This window comes from Helicoverpa zea, chromosome 5 (assembly GCF_022581195.2).
Source record: "Helicoverpa zea isolate HzStark_Cry1AcR chromosome 5, ilHelZeax1.1, whole genome shotgun sequence".
In the NCBI taxonomy this organism is placed as follows: domain Eukaryota; kingdom Metazoa; phylum Arthropoda; class Insecta; order Lepidoptera; family Noctuidae; genus Helicoverpa; species Helicoverpa zea.
The window spans coordinates 8,266,434-8,290,162 of NC_061456.1; the positions used below are offsets into that span (position 1 = coordinate 8,266,434).

At 34.8% G+C, this 23,729-nt stretch overlaps 1 protein-coding gene across 15 annotated transcripts in view; it reads left to right on the forward strand.

Annotated features, from left to right (window-relative positions):
• Positions 1-23,729, forward strand: part of LOC124630204 (cAMP-specific 3',5'-cyclic phosphodiesterase) — a 444,356-nt gene that overhangs the window by 410,161 nt on the left and 10,466 nt on the right. For 10 of the 15 annotated variants that reach the window (XM_047163954.1, XM_047163962.1, XM_047163960.1 and 7 more), the window contains 3 exons: positions 3,543-3,607; positions 5,703-5,744; positions 13,741-13,853. In XM_047163954.1, the coding sequence (XP_047019910.1) occupies positions 3,543-3,607; positions 5,703-5,744; positions 13,741-13,853 (220 nt within the window). The remainder of the gene's footprint in view (positions 1-3,542; positions 3,608-5,702; positions 5,745-13,740; positions 13,854-23,729) is intronic. The other 5 variants (XM_047163964.1, XM_047163961.1, XM_047163951.1 and 2 more) reach the window with 2 other exon arrangements.

The following is a 23,729-nucleotide window of genomic DNA, read 5'->3' on the forward strand; positions in this document are numbered from 1 at the left end:
CTTAAATTCTAATAATTTGTCACCCCAATCATTAAATTGGGTTAGTACGCAGTACAAATACAAAACTATTATTCTGTGTATTTTGTTCTGAATCATTTCAATTAACCAAAAAATATTACCTAGTATTTTATTTTCCGTTCAATTGTTCATCCAAAAACCTATAAAAATAATAAATTACGAATTTACTATATCCAGCTAAAAGTTACAAAGGTTACAACATTACTAACTCGTAAATTGCAAGCTTTGTACATCGTCATAAAAAAAATACCTTCTTGATCAAAAATGTTTCGAAAAATGCAAACTTATTTCTTAATGTCGTCACACAAGCATCACATAAATTGCTCAACAATGGAAATTCTGTCACGAGATTACTAGGTACAAAAGATTAACTGTTCACGAGTTTGCATTTTTCCTATATATCCGTATAAGCAGCATGTCTTACGTGTAAGACACCGTCATCAATGTTGATATTATCTTATGCGTGAGAGCATATCCAAGGTCTTCCTACTGAGATCGATGAAACTTTGGATGCGCTGAGCAACTGTGCTCAAATAGTAATACTACGTACTTTATTAATGTCTCATATTAAGTGCCGTAATAAAGTGTTGTAATAATAATCATTAAGTACACACTACCTGTTGTAAATTAACTGATAAGTTTAGCTTATCGCGCCACTCGAAGTGTGATTAAAAGCTTTCGACGGGTAGACATAGATAGTGTCATGATGTGGGAAAAACGCAGTTGTTCAATATAAGAGTCATGTTTATTGCAAGAAGGCGTGTTTGTTGCATAAAAACATTATAAAAGGTCAAAGTCCATCAAGGAGTTACGTAGATTCTATGTATCGAATGATATTGTTCTAATGCCTCACTATTTTTTTCATAATATAAATTCCTAGAATTCTGCTAGCCCCACACGTAATATTCAAACGTTTTATAAAAAATAATTGCTATAATTTTTTATTTCTTATCTCTACTAACCGCACTATATAGCATACGCTAGACGTTTTAATTAATCATCCTTTTAACATAGTAACGCCAAAACAACGTCACAATAATTGTGGCTTCTCCATTTATTATTGGTTCCGATGACGTAGGCTGTGACGTAGCTGTGTCGTCGCGATGACAAACCTGTCGGCAGCGGCTGGTAGGCTAGCACGCGACTGCCGAATCAGGTGGTCGCGCGGGTTGACGTCCTCGACTCGTCACCCACGCGCCGCGTCGTGCCCGACACATGACTCGCCAAGCCTCGCAATGAATCGATCTTACATTTAATAAACATTATTACACCAAAACACGCAGCTAATCAAACCGTTATTGTGATTTACGAAATAGATAAATATTATAGCCGTAGTTTTCAACCATCAACAAAGGATGCATTAAACCTAATTGAAAGGTTAAGCCTGACGTCACGTACGGGACCCTTAACCTTTACAAATATGTAACTGATATAAATGTGAGAGTTATGAGTGAAATGATACACAATTTACAGACTACTCTTGAGAAATTATTGTGTCGATAATTGTGAGCTGTAGATTGATCGGAAATCAGTTGTTAATCGATTTTGAAAATCCCGTTTTGCGTGTCACAAATTCAGTGTATTTGATATCTTATCGATTGCAGAAACAGGTGCGTATTTTCCTTGTAACAGAAATGAAGCTTTAGTCAAGCCTTTTTTCCGGAATTTTCAATGTACGTATGTCGTATGATGCGCTATAAACGAAAAACTCGCGATGCAATAAACCACGCATGAATAGCCAAAAGTGAGTCAGCAAGGGCGGGTTTTGACGCGTACGGCTGTTTGATTGAAAACTGTACGGACTATGACTAAGTAACTTGAAAGCGCACTAATGTCTACAATAATTATTAAAACAAATGAAGTTTCCAATTGATAATTAAATTGAATTTCGAAATCACAAACACAATGACTGTCAAACAAAATTGATAATCGTTTTAAATTAATTACTATTAACTACATACAAATTAATACAAGTTTAAAACCTTAATAAACCTAAATAAACCTTAAATTAAACCTTAAAACTTTATGGAAATCGTCAATAAGTTTTTCTTTCAAACGGAATTATTTACTCGACCTTTAGGTATTGAACTTTTATATCAATCTTTAATGGATATTAAAAAGCTTCACTCAGTGTAGAGACAAATATTTACATCCATAATGTCCTTGCACATTAAATGAATAAGATAGTCAACATAATACTGAGAGGCAATTAATGTGATGGACGGCGCATCACGTTGAATTACTTGTGGCGTCTATTTACTGTAATTACAGACTGTAATAAGAACTCATAGAAATAAATGTTGTTTGTACCTTCAGGACCATTCAGCTCGTAAAAGGTTTTCTTACACTCCCTTTTTTAAATTCGCCATTTAAGAAGAAAATGGAACAGAAAATGGCTAAAGTTAGATAGGTAATTTTCTTCTGTAAACGAAATAAACAGTTGTAAATCTCATCTGTATCGTATCGGGCCTTGACATGACCTCAGCAGAGTTATCTAACACATGTCTCGACGCTAAATTTAGATTACAAGCATCGCAGACCGAACAACACTAAACGCTTGATTTTTCTAATTATAGCATTGTTATGGTGATGATCTGTTTATGATCTACAATGGTTTTACAACTGTTCTCAGGGCTGTCTACAATATTCGTTAAATCCATTACCATTCTGCTTCTTTTTGAGCTCACGATAAAACTTTAATGGTATTTTTAATAGTTTTCGGTAACATAATGAGGCCTCGTATTTAAATGTTGTGTTTATATAAATTTTATTGGTGCTATAATCTAGTTTCGTGACGGCCAACGTGGCATCCTTGCTGGAATGATCAACACAACAGTTGTAGCGTAATCTAAAAGTAGTAAAAACAATAACACATCTGTTCCGAGGAATTTGAACTTGTTATGTAGAACAATCTGAAGCAATTGCGGACACAGAGTTTATCAGATTGGCAAAATAATTCTTATCTTAATAGCAATGTTTTAAAATAATAAAACATTATAATATTTATTTATAATCAAATAACCAACTAGTTTAAACCAGTTTAAATAAACAACTATTTGAGCATTATTGAGTTCGTGTAAGTTTTCTAGCGACTTTAGTGTATAAATAGAGAAAGCTTGCGAACCGATCAATCCGATTGGAAACCGATACACACAATTTAATATCTTCAATGACAGCTTCTTCACAATGTAAACATGGAGGTCCTTGCGAATGTATAGATCTTGTTATTTCTTAAATGTTATTTGTGCTTTGAATCGCAATATCAACTGGTATTTTGAAATATTTTTATACCATCTTAAACGTTATATTTTCTGTAACCCAATATTGAATATATTTAGTTTTATTTCTAACCTTTAAAACTTCTTTGGGTTTATCTGCACAAATAACAGTATTAATATGTCCGTTCGTACGTTATTACATCTTGAGTATCACAAATTAGTTTTGGGTCGGAAAGGGACCGAGGTACAAGTCATTTGTATGTGTGTTAGTACTGTGTATCTAATGTAATGTTGTGGTCGTTTCAGATCACGGAGGTCGTCGGGCGCAGCATCTGCCGTTACACCACAACCCAAGAATTTAAACCCTGGAGGTAAGATACATGAAGGTTTTACTCACATAGGTACAATACGCGTTTAAGTACTCAATACCAATAATGACAAACATCCGGTACTCAAGAATACCTTGCGTAATATTTACCATTGAATTCCACGGTTAAACCTTACCCAATAAATATAAATTAAATAATAATTTATTATTTAATTCATTAAGAAGTTTCGAAACCAGTGACGTTGATGATCAACGATATTTATGAACTTGTCAATGACAAGAATTAAGCCGTAGAATACCTGAGCTTCTTAGTGCGCCTACTAATTGTACCTAAGATTAATTTGAATTCAAAGAAATAAACCAATTAAGATTATGAATACCTTTAATATGAAAACCTTTTCAAGATCACAATTGTAAAAGGCCGACAAAGAAACGCCGTAAATTAAAGGATTTTTTAAGACTTAAAAAGCACAATTACCAGAGCTAAGGACCTATTTTCAGTGAGTACAATCCTTCTGAAGAGGAGTATACATAGACACATTAGTTCGTAGATAAAGCTGAGGAATTTGATGGAGTGCCTCTCTACCCTTTTCGAGTGCGAGAAAGCGATTTAGCCAAGTCTTCACTTTAGGAAAACTCATTTAAAGGGACAAACGGCCCACGGTCCATCTTCTAAGCACTTAATACTACCAAAACAAACGTTGTTTAAACTAACTATCGTTGAGAAACCTTGCACGGATTCGTCAATGATAATGAAGGGCAGCATTATAACTTATAACTAATTCCAAAGCTTGTCTTTAAAGAAAATCTAAAGTTGAAATTATATTATTTAAGTTAGCTGCAGACGTAGATGCTAATAACCTGCGCTTGAGTGATTAAACTTAGAATTTCTATCAGTGGAGCGCTTAATTAATTGTTTGCAACACTAGACAACTTCGCTATTTTCAAGAGAAATCCAATTTATGTACGTACCCATGAAATTATAATAAGCGCAATGACATTTAATGCGTTTATGAGGTATTTTAGTCAAACTTTATTTACACTTTATGCTAATTCAAGATTTTTTTTGTAATTTTAGTTTATCTACAATAATACTTATATTTATATCATTTAGATAAACAAATGAATGCTATATAAAAAAATATATATGTTTACCTATCCTATGTATTCCAATAAGTAATGCAAGTATCTATGCCGTTTATTTATTGAAAAGAAAACATTGCCCTTATTTATAGACAATCAATCGTAGTTATCTGATAATGCAATTTCATAATTACGCCGCAAACTTAAATCGCAGATAATACAATCTTAAGGGCCCAATTTATATCGCATGTAATTATTGTTACAAGATTAGGATCACTTGTTGGCATAAAATGGATTTCTTCAATAAACTTAGACATTAATTGATCTCTATTCTTACTTATGAATACTACTGTATCGTTTTGCTTTTCATAGATTAAAAGATATTCATTTTGAGAGTACTAATTTATGATTAAGTTATTGCGTAATTTCTGAAATAGTCTGCTGACTGAAAAGTACAGCTTCGATCACGTTGTTTAATTAATCCCATTCTATGAATTACGATTCCACGCACGCATGATATTCTATCCGTTTACCACAATATCATATGTATTTATTTACATCAATTCTCCATAAAGCCGGACATTTTATAAGTAGGATTTATAAACTACTTACTTAGAAGAAGCAACAAGATTTTCCGTGTTATTTATAATAAAAAATCCAGTTCTAACAATATGTATTGAAACGTCGAATACATTACTTCTACTGTTAAAGTGAAGTTCGTAAGCGTTCGTGTGTAAATGTGTTGCACCCACGAATGCCAATAACGTTTTAAAACTAGAAGGTACTTGGATCAATATTGGATGAAGCAATTGCTATAGAGCACTTACAACGTCGGTGCAGAAGAACAGACAGTTGTAAACGGAATAATTTAACTACGTTCACTGGAAATGCTAATACCGGTGCGGTGCTTTCAATAATTACTTTTGTAAAGTATGCAAGGAGTCTTCATGGAAATAACTTTTTTATTTTAGTCTTCAGTTAAACGTGTTTTGTTTTGATATTAAACGTTAGTCAAAATAACTCTTAACATGCCTCTATTTCATGATTTGTTCCAGATACGGGGAAAAATATAGGTAATAGTGTGAACCGGAATAATGGTGTGAGCCTAAATCTGTTTTTGCATGAAAGAATAACAAACATCCATCCATTAATCCATCGGCACAAACTTTCACGTTTATAATATTAACATTGTAAATACGCAAATATTTCCACAGTATATTTCGGTTAAGTAATGGGTATCAAAAAAATACAACAAAGTAATAAATTTTCATTAGTAAATTACAATTGTAACGGAAAAACAGCCAGTTTCATTCATATCCGGTGGAACTGTGAAAACACAAACAATGCGTAGCTCCGAAGCTGAAGATATCAGAGAGTAAACAAACGGCGCATTACACATTCTTTGTTTACAACTTTATCAGTAATGTGATCAATTCTCCGACGCGGTATAAAGAGATTACGAAGAACTGTTATGTCACACTGCAAACTGTCACATTCTTAGTAATATCCGTACCAGGAAAATGATTTATAATCTTTAATCACCTCACCTGCTACAAGTACAAGTAGGTAGCTACAATTATCTTGTAAGGAAAGTTTTTACAATGGCTGACTTTTGATCCTTTAAAATGTATCGTAGCCCTAATACTCCGAGTTGTTTTGTAGGATCACAATCATGTCGTTATTTTGAACCTCGTAACAGGATCCATAATCCTGTGTGATTGGATTGTACAGTGTACACCCCCTTTACCCACCAGAAGCCACACACGATAATCCCTCGAAAATTTCCTTCCCTTCATTCAATGGAAAAAGATAAACTTAGTGCTGTACATTCTTCAGGAAACTCATGTCATTGTACCGTGAATCTATTCAAAATAATATAACGTTTTCCTCCTAAGTTTCCGTTAGGTATAATAAATATTGATATATCCTGTAGGCACAATTTATAGTTTCTAAGAAAAAGTTGTCTCAATACCGGAATAATGTAAATAGTATCACAATAATCTGACAAATGACAGCTAAAAAATATATGTGATCGACAGATTTTTAGATAAAGGCCCTAGATAGGTGGTCAGTAGGTAAACATACATTTCAGAGAGCCACCTAGATATTCGTCGTTTGAGCAACCCCCGGGGTAGCGCTTTGCCCGATTTAATCAAGGCAAAGTTGACACAACCCAGTCACCGTTGGACGTGTTAAAACAATTTGATTGCGGTTTTCTGTCCAATACAGAGGAGTTTGTGGACCGAAGTCATTACTATTGCACCAGTTGGGTAACGTCTTATTTTACTACACACAGTCAGAGGCGTAGTATTTCGTTGTAATTAGTTGCTTATGATATAATGTACCACAAAGAATAAAATTGGTATGACCGTCACGTACTGTGTTCGGGCACTTTGAATTCAGATAACACATCTCGTATGAATGGAGACGGATTTAATGCGGAAATAAAAAGAAAAACATTACGTAACGTAATTGACCTATATAGACGTAATCAGGCATCCTCTCTATAAGGATTCACGGTAAGGTCACAAAGGCCCAGTGCAGCTCGATGGAGGTCACTCATTCCTTTTATTTCGTTCTTCAAGTGCTTGTGATCTTAAACGATATTTTCTTTACAAATATTTAATGTGAGGTTAAATGTAAAAAAGGGTCTTGAATTTCTTTTTTTTAATTTATCATAGGTACAGCTTTTACGACTGCTTCTTCAGAACTCCTGTCGAAATATTTTTGCCAAAAAGTGACTCCTTATTCCAGTGAGTTCCCCTTCAGAACTTTTAACATTATAATTATTAATTTAATTAAAGAATTTCGGTATATTCGTGATGTAGGTATTAGTTCTAGAAAACGACCTTGTCTTGTGGCTTTATGACGCATCCGCATTGAACTATATAAAGCATAGAATTGCCCTGCACTGTCATTACTCCTTTAACCTTTTATATAAACAAACGTTAGTGCGAAATACTCAACATAGCTATAAACGACAGTATTGTTTTTTTGTCAATTGCCTTTTCGGATAGGAAAATGACCAGAAATCGTGATAAAACAATTGTCACCTTCGATATAGTTGCCATCATGTTGAAGGCGGCTCGACTATTGCTGCAGTGTGTCGGCAACCATCGCTTTGGACTGATTCTGTGTATGTTTGTGTTCTTATTCCGAAACTACAGTGTTTTAATACCACTATCTGTAAGATAACCTCTTAATGTGTTCAAGTGCTTTAAATCAATAACAATGTGACTGCAAAATCTGTGATACGCTTCAATGTTCTGTGATTAATTACAACTAGTTAGACAGTTCCATAATTGTGGTCGGAGCTTTATCCTGAATGTGAGTAGCGTAGTAGTTTAATCCTCAAATGTTTCCACGGTAAAGGAAAAGTACTAATTACTTACCGCAAACTTGGGTAAAACCTTTAATCGACCTAGATTGTGAGATGATTAACGGTTTTGTTTAGTCATAAGGCAAGTTTATAAGTATAACTAATACTTTGAAAAAAAAACACGGTAATCATCCTCCGAGCCTTTTTCCCAACGTGCGATGATGACGTGAACAAACATACCATATTTCGTCACTATTTCAATGAGTAGACATTGTCGTGTCGTCACTCGTTGACGTCTTGAGACTGAGGGGTGTGTCATACCAACATATCGTCATACCGTTTGTCATTTAATGAATTCAAACAATTTCGATCGTAATTTTCATTTTCCATGTAATATACAAAGATAAAACGTACATAAAAGAGTTGAATACCTGAATTTGTAATTTGAGAGCGCGTCCTTTACAATATATGAACATCAGTAAACATAAAAACAAAGTGTGCTCGCAAAGCTCTCACAATTTATAAATGAGTAAAACGTGCCGCTTCTATTTGGAGCGTGACAGGTACTAATGAGTGCCAATGTTGCCCGTCATGAATTGAATTCAGGACGCGTGCTGTCAGTCGCCACTCACTGCTTCCAGGAAAAGCTCTAATGTAGGCCACTGTCGGTGTAACTGCTGTTACACGCAAGAAAAAATCCTTTGTTTCCCCACGAATTAGTGACAAGAGACTGCAACGTCAATTTCCTGTGGAACTATTTCTATTAACTATAGTTCGGCCGTTCAGAGAATGCGTTCCTGACACCTGTCAGTTAGTCACGACTAGTGATGGGCACAACATAACACTGAGTTCGTTACCGTTCCTCCAAAATGAACCGCCAAATTATTTTAAGATTATTTTCGTTTTAAATTGGCGGAATCATTTAAATTTTTATTTTAGTTATTTAAGTGGAAACCAAAAAAAGGTAATATTCATATAATAAAATTGTTTTATTTATTCTTTGTTACAAAGTTACAATTTCTATGCAATAAAGTAAGTACATTGAATTGAATGTGCGTACAGAATATTAATCAGACTCCGATTCGCTTGAGGAGGTGGTGTCTTCATCATCATCTTCCCCTACATGTATAATTATATTATTATCAATAACAGAATCAATCCTGATATCTCGGTCAAAATGTTCCAAAATCAGGTTTTTAGTCTTCTCAACAACCCTTGCCCAGTCATCTCTTGTGACTTCCCCGCAGGCTTCTTTTAATAGGGTCATCATCTTTTTCGTGCTGAATGGCGGGGAAGTATTGTGGCGGGCGGCGTAACCTTTTATTTGAGCCCAGATTAGCTCGATCGCGTTATATTGGCAATGATACGGTGGAATTCTTAGAACGCGATGACCGTACTCCAGAGCCAGTTCATCGATTTCGTATCGCACATTTGCCGCTTTATTTTCTTTAACTAATTTAATTAGCTCTGCTTTTAGCATCTGCATATTTGCGTCAATGCCTTTTGCTTGTAACCAAGCCACCATTTCTTCTTTTTTATTAGCTTGGGTAGGGGGTTTCTGTATTTGAACCGAGTGATAGGAGGCATTATCCATGAATATTACAGAAGGCTCTGCTAGGCTGGGCAAAAGCACGTTCTGGAACCACTCTTTAAATGTAGTGGCATTCATTTCCTCGTGGTAGTCATTTGTGGTTTTTGATTGAAATGCCAGTAACGCGTTCTCCACAAAGCCGTATTTTGCAGAACCTGCGTGGCATATTATCAGACGGGCCCCCTTACCCATTGGTACTTTTGACGTTGACGCTTGTGTATCATCCGTCCAGGAACGCGAAACCGTGTGATTGGCGTTTAGCCATGTCTCGTCAATGAACACGACATTATCCCAGTTATCAATTTTTTTTGCTTCCCTCAAAAAACTTATCCTTTTTAAAATTACGTCGTATCGTTCTAATAAAATTTTTCTTTTGTCTGTTTTTTTATACGAAAAACCTATATCTTTTAAGATTTTGGTTAAAGCAGTTTTACCCCCCCTAAACAGTCCAGCTTCTCTTAAGGATGCCAAAAGCTTCTTCCTGTTGAGATATTCATTTCTGGAATAGTAACCATATATATGATTTCTGATTGCATCGGCGTCAAAGGTGTCAATATCTGTCACGGGTTTAGTTCTACGTTTCTTCTTCGGAGTACGTAAAATATTATCTTCCATGCCAGTCGAGCCGAACTTTTCTTTATTAATATTTGTTATCGTTCGTTTGCTAACTCCAAGCGCCTGAGAGACGCGTTCTTGTACTTGTTCGACAGGTATCAGGGGTCCGCAATTTTGCCGCTCCCGCTCAAAGTAATCTTGCAGCTTGATGATTAACTCACGGGCTCCACTTTTCAATGTTTGTCCACGTTTAGGCATTATTATGCACCAAAAGTAAAAAGAACGCAATAAAAAACACAATCGAAGTCCTATTTAGCGCCGATGTCAGTTTGAAAAGCAGAAACAGTCTTAAGGAGATGAGTTACGCACGAAGAATTTATGTCGACTAATTTATTTATACGGGCGGCGCCCTATTTATATGTGTACGCCTGCGACAACGAAAATCTGATTTTGAAAATTTAAAATTTTGAATTTGACATTTGAACTTCATTGTATTTTTCTTCATGACTATTGAAGGTTGCGAGTCGAAAAGGTTGTATGCGTTTCATGTCGCTACAAGTCCATTAAACATAAGCCGGATAATCAAATAAAAACCATAGACATAATATAGTAAACAGGACTGCGCACATATTATACTACTTACTTATTGGTGTCTATGAGATTAAGCTATGTGAGACAAATCCGAATTTGCTAAGATTATTAAACACAGATTGGTATTGAAGTTTGTTACCTTAAGATACTAATATAAGCTTTTAATAATTAGCTGAAATTAGCTGTATTAAATTCATAAAAGTTATCTTATAGTCCATTATTTTCAAATTTTAAAAAAGAAAAACAAATCTTTTATTTTATAATATAAGTATAACTGTAAAAGAACTGATTACGATACTTGCCTGTTATTTTTAGCACAGCACTACAAATATAAAGCGCTGACATAACCTTGTAATTGCGCAGTATAGATTTAGAAAAATATTGTTTACCAAGTTATTTGACACTCAGTTTGGACCAAAATTATAACATTCATTGATTATTGATATAATAATGTTGTTTTAAATTTATTTCATCAATTGTTAAAACGGTAAACAATCAGCAAAAAATTTTTATCGTAACTGCAACGCCATTACAAAGTTACGTCGTCAGTTCAATCGCGATGTGTCAGGAACGCATTCTCTGAACGGCCGAACTATAATTTGCTCTCGAGGCATTTTTTCGGCACCAATGCGGTCATAATTCAATCAATCGATTATGCAACGGTTAACCGAATAAAAGGAAAAGTCAGGTTGTTTATGTACCTCCTTTAAGCTTTAAATAGCGCCAATTATTTGGATCAAGCCGTGACAAATAATACGGAAATGATTTTTATTTTTGTAACTTTGTCGCACCAGTCATTGTTGCTTTATTTTTGCCCAGTACTATTCCAATAATTTCCAATAATAAACTATTTTGGTATTCCAAACTTCAGGTAAACTTATAAACAATCTAAATTTGTGGTTTCCTCTCGCTTGCCTTACACTTTAAGCGCACACAATTAGCAACAAAAGTGTTTAAAACCGCATTTTACTCTTTGAACCTCTGAGCAGTTAATGCTACTCAATTATGAAAAACCTTGAATCATGTATTTATATTTTATTCAGCGGTACTATGCAAAGCAAAATAAATATATCTTTTCATTTGTGATTATCTTCTGCACGCTTAAGTTATTTGACGAAGTGGTGTGGCTAATTTAGTATGCTCTACTTTCCTCGGTGGCTGGAGGCCGTTACCATGAGCTGTATCACTCTGCGATATTTCACATTTTTCATCATGTTGCCATTTGTACAGAAAACAATTTTTCCTCCGTCAGTAAAATATTTGTCATGTTGTATCCAGCAACAGTACCCGTCACTGAAACTGTCTAGTTTATTGTCAAAGAATTGGTTTTCGCTTCTGTTTGCTATTTGGCTTCAAGGTTTGCACCGATATATATGAGAGTATTCAATTTTATAATTATTGTATTGCCCAGTATTTTCATTTTACTCTGGGGCCAAAAAACATTTAACTTTGATGACAAAAGCAACGGATAAATTCGGTATGTTTAATCTTAATTATGATCTGTTCGGTACATAATGGTATTCGGTGGCTATGACAGTGAAGCCTCTCGGGTCGACTCATAAAGGAAAAGATAGAAAGGTTAACAACCTTATGTTAGGCCCAGAGGTCAATGCTTTTCATTCGTCTTTTAATCGCGAGCCTTACAAAGCCTCATACATAACAATTTGCAATGGAGCAGTAGGGAACTCGTCCGGAAAAGCCTCATCTGAGGTAATTACATATTGATTCCTTTTAGCCTTTAGTGTTATGGAACCCTCAATATACATCTTAAGCAAACGTGCATCGAAATTATCAGTGTCTTTGATAAAAAGATCCGGTATATTCCTGATACCTACCTACTTTTCCGTGTTTGCACCCAATTTAAAACAAATAACATTCACGACCTCTTAGTGACAATGTTTTCGTTTGTTTATTGATAACATTAGTATAAGAAATAATCGTGACGTAATCGTGTCAATGCAGAGGTCATCACACAAGTCCAAAAAATACTACAATATTTGAAGGCAATATCGATAAATTTAAAGATTAATAAAATGTATAAATACACTAGCTCAATAAACCCATACAATATGCCATAAAAATATGCTATAATATATGTATATAGCTCCCTCCCAATGGTATCCTTTATAGCTCTGTTTGTTTACCTGCAAACAGGAAAATAACATCATTTATCCCGACTGCATAAAAAACAGTTGCATAGAATTATTATACAATGGAAATTAACCTCTTTGCTGGAATATATTCATATTGTATCAAATGTATTTAAATGAAATGTTAATTGGCTCTTGACAACCCCAAGAAATACAAAACTTGCAAATGATTTTTCTTAGAACCTGGCTGGCTAAATGTTTTTGTGTTGTAGAAGGTCAGGATTTTTGGATAATTTATAAAAAAATATAATCCAATAAGATGATGTGTATATTTTTTAACAAAATTGCACAGCATCATTGCATGTGTGTTTTAAGTCAAAGTTCAGAAACAACTGCATTCATTTAGATGTAATATTGCAAAGCCTGACTGCATCTTGGCTCAGCCACAACTTAACACAAATCATTCGTTATTATAACACGTTCTGCTGATCCGTCTACCCCAGCAGACTACACTATCAGTATTTACATTAAAAGGGTCAAACGGAGTCAGACCCCTCAGTATCTGATGATGAGACACTAATATGTGACGCACGGGATCACGTAGCACTGGCTCATTGATCACATGTAAACAGCGTGAAATTAATCTGCTCCGATCATATCCTTCAACCGAAATGTATATTAATCATTGTTATGTACACTAACGTCTAGAAGAATATCGATTTCCCAGAATAAAAGTTGTTTATTATTTACAAGGTTCACAATGGAATTTAATTTCGAGGCTATCTAGTTCATTTTGGAAATCACAGATTTGTATTCATATTGATACCAAATAACTGTCAATAGCTTGACGAATCTATTATTCTGTTTGTCACCATCCTGCTGAATTCACACAGTCATTGCACTTCGCTTTCCCTGTGCTAAAATTAATGTGATTCTGTTTGTTTCAGACGAAGCCTACATGAAGCTAGCCTTAGAAACCGTTGAGGAGCTGGACTGGTGCCTGGACCAGCTCGAGACCATACAAACACACCGCTCCGTGTCCGATATGGCTTCACTCAAGGTCGGTATACCTGCATATTCAGACATATACGGATTCACTGCGATATTATGTAAAATTGAAATGCTCCATTCATATGATACTGCACTAATAATATTGACAAGAGAAGCAGGTGATTGATCTTTACATCAGTGATAATCACCTGAGCGTAGGAAAAGACATCCTGCTGTCTATGAGTCATCGCAGTGAATGCTGAAACTGTCATGTAACCTTAAAATGTACTATGCTACTATTCTGACGAAACGAACGAACTTTGTCTTGAAACTCAATGAATTATATCCAAACCCTGAGTTTCTTAGCATGTATGATGATTTTGGTGCGATGAAATTCTAAACATTATACTGGGTTACGATCAGTCGATTAATGTAAGTATGTAACATAATATTCGTTCTTCAGTGTACCAAAACGTCTAACCTTATTAGCTACTTAACTGGGTAACAGGTAAACAATGCACATTTCACAAAACAAGATCCAATGATATCGAATTCTTAATGACATTTTCTTGTTTTTTCCACTTATCTATGCAAATTAGACTGCAAATGTTGAGTTTAAAATGCGGCTTTTTATATTTAAATATGTAGGTCACGATAACTGACTATCTCCATATATCTAAGATTAGTACTATTTATAGCAAATAGGTTACTATTGCAAACCCTAGAATGTTACCGAAATACGCGCAAAATATCATATACAACATTTGCAGTTATAAAATAGATAACAATTACTTAAAAAAACCTTTTATTATAAAATATAACATTACATAGCAAACTGGAATAATATTATGTATCATACATTGTTATGTGTATATGTAAGAACCTTGGAATGTAGAAGACAATGACTTTAATCAAATGCCTTATCTTAATTTATGATGATACTTACTAGAATCATTACTGTCTCTTATTTAGACAATAACATGCCAGAGACGTGCCAAAACCAACAGCTCATCTTATATTTTTTGGAATCGCACATTTAAATACATTACAATGTCGTTTGTCACCTTTATAATTAGGGAATACTACGAATCTGGTAAGAGGAAAACTGTAGGAATTTTTACAGTAACGTTTTCATACAACTCCAGAACTTTAATTTTGTCGTCCCAATTAAAACATCAATTTATTTTTAGATATTTCCAATACGTAAAAAATAACAACAATAAAATTTCATTCCATCGTACAATAAATATTATTAAGCGCATGTATTAGGCATGTAAGTAGTTCTATTTACTAAATTGCCAGTAATCCATCATTATCGCTGCCGAGCCTCACGTACACACTTTATAGCACTCAGATAAATCACAGTTATGAATGGACCAACAGTGAAGCGAGTGCATCTCGAACGTGATAATCTCATGAATAACTAAAGATAAATCGAGGGGATAATCCGACGATGGAAACTTCCTGACAGAATGAATAGAATAGCAATCTGTCAATTGACAGACATAGGTTTTGCAAATATTGTCATCAACTTGTTTGCATAAGTGGCGTAGTTTATAACACAGTAACGTTTTATTGTGATTACGTTTAGCGGCTACGGTAATAGCTATTATTGAGCTACTGATCTAAAATTATTCGGAAAAACCGTTTCGTTACATCATGAGGTTTTGTAAGAAAAAACGGCCTCTGACCAAAGGTTGACATGGAGTTTTTACTCTGTGCTACTTAAAACCTAGTTCTTCTAAACGATCTTACTTGACATCATACATATCGGTTATGGGAATTTACCCGTTGAGTGTCTTCATAGAATCAGATTTGCAACGTGACGTGAAATGAATGACCTCAGTCAACTCGGAATAGGTACATTAGTTTACAATCAAAATTATGGAAAGTCCGTACTCAAGTATTTGTGTAAAGATATTGTTCGAGGAACTGACAAGTTTACCTCATTAGTCGAATACTGTGCCTAAATTATGCACGGGAAATATTGTGCGTCAAACATCATATTTGTATATTTTGACTAAAACAGTTTTACTCTGAGTGTAGCTGAAAAATTGTACAGCTTCAGTCTATAATAGTATTCGTAGGTAGAGCTTATAACTCAGCAAGTCAAATATATTTTGTTGGTTACCTTATATTTTAAATCACGTCCCAAGTTAAATATAAATTTCCTCGCCTTCGATCGTACGTCAGCGTTCAAAGCCTTCTTTGAGTCGGAAAACTTTTAATGATTTTGAAGCCAAAAGACTTGCTATTCATATATACTTTTCATAATTGACGGAATTTTGGTCAACTTTTATCAAGGCAATTTATTTTTTACTAATTAATTACCGTACACCTAAATATTTTATAATAAATACGTACATATATTTTATAGGCATTCAATTTACATTAATTAGAATGTTACTTTCCAAAACGTATCAAGTGCGAACTCTTAGAAGTGACAGGATTATAATAATTATAATCTAAAATCTAAATTCAAGACTTACGTTGTCCTTTAACTTCTAAATATTCGTAGATTCATTACCGGCTCAAATATTTGAGGGATGAATTTTAATTAAAGGATCACATTCCACTATCGGGTTACTTTTGATTTGTCGAGGACCATTGTGTCCGTCTCAATTATTGTTTAGTGGAGCAAGTTTGAATAAGAGGCGAGGCGAGGCTAGCATTGCACCACTTTGCACCGCTTCGTATTGAGTGAGAGCCAGTTAGTTCCTGGTGGATCGATGCGTTTGACGTCACAATGACGCGAACACTTTAATATTTTTTTGGTCGACTACACAACGATTTTAAACCTATCATGTTAAAGAGCTTTTGATTAGATACATACGTACGTAACTGTAATGACAGACGGATATTCAAGTGTTTGGTACATGGACAAAGTGACACATATAAGTTTCAAGTGTCCATAAACTGATAGTCGAGACTGTAATATTTATAACTTTCCGCAATTATAAACGCTTTCAAAGCCCCAAACATTTTCTAAAATTTCAATAACTTTCTATTAAAACGCGTTGATTTTATACAGGTTCATGAACTCTTTGACTACTTCATTTCTAGCTATCCAGCTGCGCGTATAAACGTCAATATTTCAATAAGAGAACTTTCCTTTCCTCCATGTAAATGTCAGGGACGGTACTGTTACCTTTGAGAGCTTTAGCGAAGTAAATCTGGTACATACATGAGTTTATAAACGACTTTGGCAGTGATTACTAGACCCTGGATAACTTCCTCTAAGGGTTTAGTATAATCGGCAGTTGGCGCGGTGTGTTTGCGTGACGTCTTATCATTCAAACTGAAGGGCAGCCTAGCCATGCCCCCGTGAATGACGCAAATACACAGTCCGAAAAATAATGCGTGTATCATGTTCAAATCGATAGCAATATTTCACAGACATATTGTCTATTTATGGATGCAGCGGATACGCACGAACGTTTACTAGATTCAATATCGATACGGATGCGATGAAGTGTCGGTGCCTACTACAGAACAGAATATTGCTACGTCCACGGTTAACGTTGTGCGTCATAACTCTAACTTCACTTCAAAGGTCCCTCTCCACTTCGTCTTTACCACCTCTCCAAGGTGTCTTAAAATAGTAATTTAGGGAGATATTTTTTCTCGAAAAATTAATAAATATGTAGATCCTCGATGTCCGCAGTAAAGAAAACTGTTTTTTATTATTTTAGAAGGTTTTCTCTCATAACAATCAAATTAAAGAATAAAATAATGAATAGCAAAGGTTGTCCCACAAATTGTATGAAAGACGTGCTTTATTATTGTACGAATAAAAGGTAGTTTTCTGAAACCAGTCAGGTGCTTAGATTTTATTTATTATTCAGCCAGCATCCTTGGAAAATACTAGCGCATAACAAAGCAGCGAGTTACAATGACGTGCGGATCTCCGAGAGAATGTGTATCGGCTATAAAATTAATCAGCGCTAACTATCCGGAAGGTTATGCGCATAGCGGCTTCTGCATGGCACAACAAGTGATAAAATAGTTGGAAGCGTGTCGTGTGCGCGAGTAAGGTCCATGGACGGCGGGTGTCCCCTACGCTCGCGCAGTCACGTACGCAGAGCTAGGGCGCCCGCCCGCCTTGCCAGATCAATTGTCTCATGACACACTTGTATCTTGAATTCCTTATCTCAACACGACAGTTCAGCTCTAAATATTACATCTGATTTCATAAACGCATGCTGCAATCTGAATACAAACACTATCACTGATTTTCTTGTCGACTTCTTGAAACTGAATAAAACAAAACAAAATGCTGAACAATCTCAGGCATCACAATAACAGAAGCTTTACTTGTCATTATTATGTTTACCTGAAAAACTTTTCCTCTATAATATAATATCTACATCCTTCACAATTCTCACGATCCGTACGATAAATAGAATGAAAATTCGCTGAATTGCTAACAGCCGCCTACACGCCTCAAATCGTATATTTCGCCTGAAATATATTATTGAATGTAAATGCAATCTTCAAAAGAAAATCTGTTTTGTACGACTATGATTTTGATAAGTTTGGATGGATTTGTTTTAAGATTTCCTTAAGAATGAAAGACAGATATCGGCTCATGTTTAGATACCTTAAAATTTCTTGTGAAAATTGGAAGATGTTTATTATAAACAATATGTATGACTACTCATAATACAATATTGTAAACACGTTATCATTGGTAAACAATGATCGCAGCCCTTGAAAGATACCTGCGTTTCTAGAAATGTCATAGCACTTACGAGTGTATATTACAATCTACGTCATAGCCTTATTTACTAATTGCGTATATTCTTGGACTAATTGTGAAGGTAATCCTAGCTCTGTCAATCATGCACTCTGTTGCTCAGAATAATTAATATTTTATTGTCTTACTCATTTCTACACTTCTAGCCAAAGTCTGAAAGCCTTTGGTTTTTTTAACCAACATTAGTGGGAATAAGGTCCTTACCATCAGGTATAGATAACAAGCATCCGGTTAGACGGGAAGCCGACCACAATTGGGAAAAGGCTCGGGATATGATGATGATTCACCATACAGATAACAAATTGGAGCCTGATTCATTAATTAATTGATCATTGTATAATGGTACAACACAACAAGGTAATTGATCGTACAAATATTGATTTAAACATTACTTCATAGAATTTAATTTATGATACAATATTTGAGTTCTTCGGCAATCGTTTTTTGTGATGTCAAAAGTTAATTGCACTAAAACGCAGTCCAAACATTTTTTGTCATTCCAGTAACAGATGGTTAGTCGGTAATTTTGTTTGTTATTACGTGACGTCAAATTCCTTGACTAGTGACTTGCCATTTGCGAAATGCTTTGTAACTAGTGAAATATTCTAATAGCAAAACAGAGTCATTGTTCTACATAAATTGGATCATTTTGTAAACGTACAAAGGTTAATAAAATCAAAATTTACGACCTCGAATAAAAATTAAAATTATCTGCTCATTGTCCAGAATTTGGGAAAATATTCCACTGTGAAGGATTTCACTTAATGAAATGTCACTGGCATGTTCAGAAAAAATAAAAAGGTTTCAAATAAATAAATGGGGTATCTGGCAACTCCGTTACCTATCTAATGACCCGGTTAGTGTGTGACGTATATTCCGACCTCAGGCTTGCAGCGGCCGCCGCGCGCCGCCCCGTCGCCTCGGTCACGAAGGTTGACATGAGTTTCCCGCCACAATACGACCGTACAGAAAATACGTGAACTAGATTTTGTTTAATTGGCTTCAGTCCTACTTTTGAGTAATCCGGGATTGACTTACAAAATATCTTACGTATGGTGTAGTGTTAGGGCTGCCATCCGTCCGGGTTTCCCCGGATTTGTCCTCGTTTGGAGGCCGTCCGGGGGCCGTCCGGGCGGGGTTTCAAGAAGTGTCCGGGGAAAACCCGGACACTTTTCATGTAAGAAAGTACCTCATTGAATTTAAGTATATGTTAATAGTAAAGGGATTACAAATTAGGTTCGGGGGAAAAATGCGATTTACACCAAATGTCCGGGTTTTTTAAATGTTTGTCCGGGTTTGGCGAAATTCGAGATGGCAGCCCTATGTAGTGTTATATTTCAAGTAGTGATTTGTCACCAAGTCTATCTTTAGCATGGTTTAATGCTAAAGACAGAACCCATTGCTCGCGATATTGAAGACCTGTGTCCAAAGGTGGACAACGTCAAATAAGCTAATAATAATAAAGTATTTGGTAGACAGAACAAGAACTAATAAATTATCCTGCATTCGTTTTTTTATCTTTATTTTTCTTACGTATCAATCTAAGAATTCCAATGTACAGATGTAATGTATAGATCAGATCACATCAAATCAATCAAGATATGAATAAATTACCTTTGTTACAATACTTGCTAATTTGTTTCAAGGGTTATTAAACTCTATGATATGGACGCTCTAAACACTTGTAAATATTAATTAATCTATTATACCGTAAAAGGTAAAACACTGAATAAGGATCTAAATATTAAATATTAGCCTGCATGCGTTCGGCAGTAGGTAGGTATACCTATAACCATTATCATTTAATAAGGAAACAATGAGAGTAAATTAATTATTGTTTTGTGACATCACAATCCTATCGGATTTGAATACCTACTCTTGCATGCGTCGTGACGTGTTTCATGAATCACTTTTAAGTTCCGACTTGCCAACAGGACTGATAATTTTGACCTGGCAACATTAAGACATGTGGCTGGAACTTTAACCGCAAACTTTTTTAGTACCGGAGCACGTCACCTATTGATTGGTATTGCAAAAAATACTGTTACGATATGAGTCACTGGTACTTTGCACCATTTAGGTATAAAACTATTATTGAAAAAAGCTTAGGTACTTACAAAATCAGTTTCGAATCATTTTCCCATTTACAAAAAAATATATACTTAATTTTTGTTGAATAGGAACAATACAAGATTTTATGTGACCAAGATCACCAAATAATTATTACAAAGTATCTAATGAATGTACTTGCGTGTAATGTTATCATTGAAAACTAAATTTAAACTATCTGATTTATCTGCTAACGTCAATGCAACCGAGAATCAAGAAGTTGTCACGGTCAACCCTGCTCGTGAACTAGACATTGTTACGTAATGTACATATTTAAATAAAATATTCTACGAGTACCTATAGTTAACATTACAAATAGAACGATTGAGTTTTTATGAACTGTATCTAAGTGTAGCAATATACGTAGCAGTCAATCTTTAGTTCAAATTCTAACGTAAATAAAGTAGATATTTAAATGACTTTATCTGCAGTATTAATTTTTTCATAATTTATTGTTTGTAGTTAATAAAATAATTATGACGTAAAGGAAACATCGGTAGTCTGGTTATCAACACAAGGATGCAATAGGAAATTAATAAAGCTGTTATAAAATAATTGAACTGTAAAATATAATAAAATTCAATCCAGTAATAAAATTGAATCAAGGAGAACCCACTCGTAATATCCAAACTACCGAACTATAAAGTACTGTGTAAGTAAACACGATTAATATTTTCAAAGTTGAATAAAGTGTATTATGTTAATCTAGGCCAGGGTTGCCTATAGTCGTAAAACATCTGAACATATAACTTGACTTGTTTACGTCTATTTAATCGTACATCTGTATCTTATCTTGGCACAATCGCCTCCTCTCTAAGTATCACTAATTTTAACTATTACACGAATCGATAAAACGTGTAGCATTGTTTATCGTCTGCAATGATTGAGACAGTTTTACTGTCATGATAGTAATCATAATGTTACCTATCATCAAGTATTATCTAAATCAACATCTTATGTAATACTTGTGTGTTCAAATACAGGAAGTAAGATGATATCTCACTGTCTCCTTCAAACACGCAATTCATTAACAAAGGTGAATGAATCAGACGTAGGTGTTGTCTTTATTAATGAATTTAAGTACAAGCCGATGTTAAGTAGGTACCTACGATACAAACATTACTACGTCCTCATATGTATGTCTACGTCACCGCGTACGTCTACAAAGTAAACCACCCAACAAGGTAAATGATGATGCTAATTTTCTGAATGGGAATCTCCTTCGTGTATATATTTGGTGATCTCTCGCTCTGCTCACCAATAAGTGTGAAATTACTACATTATATACTCACAAATATTTGTGCAATTTATGACTGCGCATTTTCAAAATTGATCCAATCACTTCGACTCTAGGTTAGGAAAAAGTATGTGGTTTTCTTTTCCACGAAGAGTTTTATTTAAATTAACGGTTTCCTCCGATATTTCTTTAATGTTTGTCCCATGAAAATTCCCATCGTAAACACAATACGTGTACAATAATTTCCAGGAACTGCAATCTAACCACTTATTACCTAAACCGCACAACACAAAAATAAGTACAGTCAAATAGTCGACGAAAACCTCACGTTTTCTCACACAATAATACGCATACACATTCACCAAAAATATATAATACAAACAAATTGATCGTAGTAGAAGAAAACCTTTAAAAATAATAACAAGCATCATCCATCCAAATTAATATTTGAAGGCTAATACACGTGAAAACATATAAACGAAGAAAAGAAAAATAATGGAAGCTTCGGCGGAGGCGCCTGCTTTCTGTTTCACAGAAAAACATGTATGTTGCTACATCGTTAAATTAATGAGTCTGCGAAATTCACGGGAGCTAGTCCAAATCACTATGTAGGTTGCGTAGCGTATACCTACTTTGCGTATGTATGTCATACACTTCATCCGCAAGGAAAATGTATTTTTTGGTCCCGTAACGTTTCCCAAATTGTTGTCCTGTACCTACCGCGAATTTTGGAAGAATCACTTCTTGCTCATACTTTAGTGCGTGATCGGAATTTAGTAAGCACCACAGTATCTAACACAAATAGGTATTCCGTTTAGAACTAAAATTACCTACACTCATTGATGGATTATGCAGGTTAAGTCATTTTTTTTGCAATAAAGTTCCACCGAGTTTAGTCAGAAAAGTCATTGAGTAAAATTCCAAAGCGTTGGACATAATTACAAAAAATGTTTTCAATGTAAGTACAGAGTTTTGATCGCTCTATATTGTTTACTTTGCTACCAGCCATATGAAAGGCCAACTTTTACTACGCAGTCATAACAAAAATACGTTTCATGTTTGAAATTCTTGGGAAGCATAATATTTAAGTCTTTTATCTACCTTTCAATAAAGTCGAAATGATAATTTATCTTTTTATTTTCGTTCATTTAATTTAAAACTTCAAAATAAAGTAAAAATATTCGCTGTTTTGTTTACATGCTGCAGATTTTATCAAAAAAATAGATATCCAATATCCCTTTAATACGATATTGCTATCACAACTGATTCAATCAAAGCACAAAACTTAATGCCAAGTTAACTGATATGATTGAGAGATGATTCAATCGCTACGGGAACGATTAATCCCAACCCGCTGGTACTCTATTTCAGCGGTTCCCGAATTCTTTTGGCTTCGGAACCCTTTTCGTTTCACCATTTTTCGGCGGAACCTTAGCTTAAGTAAGAAGTAAACTAAAGACGTAAATACACTTAGGTACGACTCGTAGCGTGTGGTAGCACATCGGTTATATGGTTAGAGACATATTCAGTATATTTAGGCATGGCTATCTGCCACACGGGCCAGAAAACAATTTAGCCGCCCTTGACTTTGTGTATTATGTGATTAGTTTTCAGTTTGAATACTGACAAAGTAAACGCAAAAAGAAATAGATTGTGTTTGTACAGGTGCGAGGCGAGCGAGCGCGATTTTTTTTACTAAAAGAAGAAGTTCCAAGCACCCGTTAGCATTGAAAGACATTTCGTGATAGCCGGTATCGCGAGCGAAGCGAGCGCGAATTTTTTTTAGTTAAGTACCTACACAAAATAAACAAAACCACTGTAAATTAATAAGGTCTCAAAAAGTA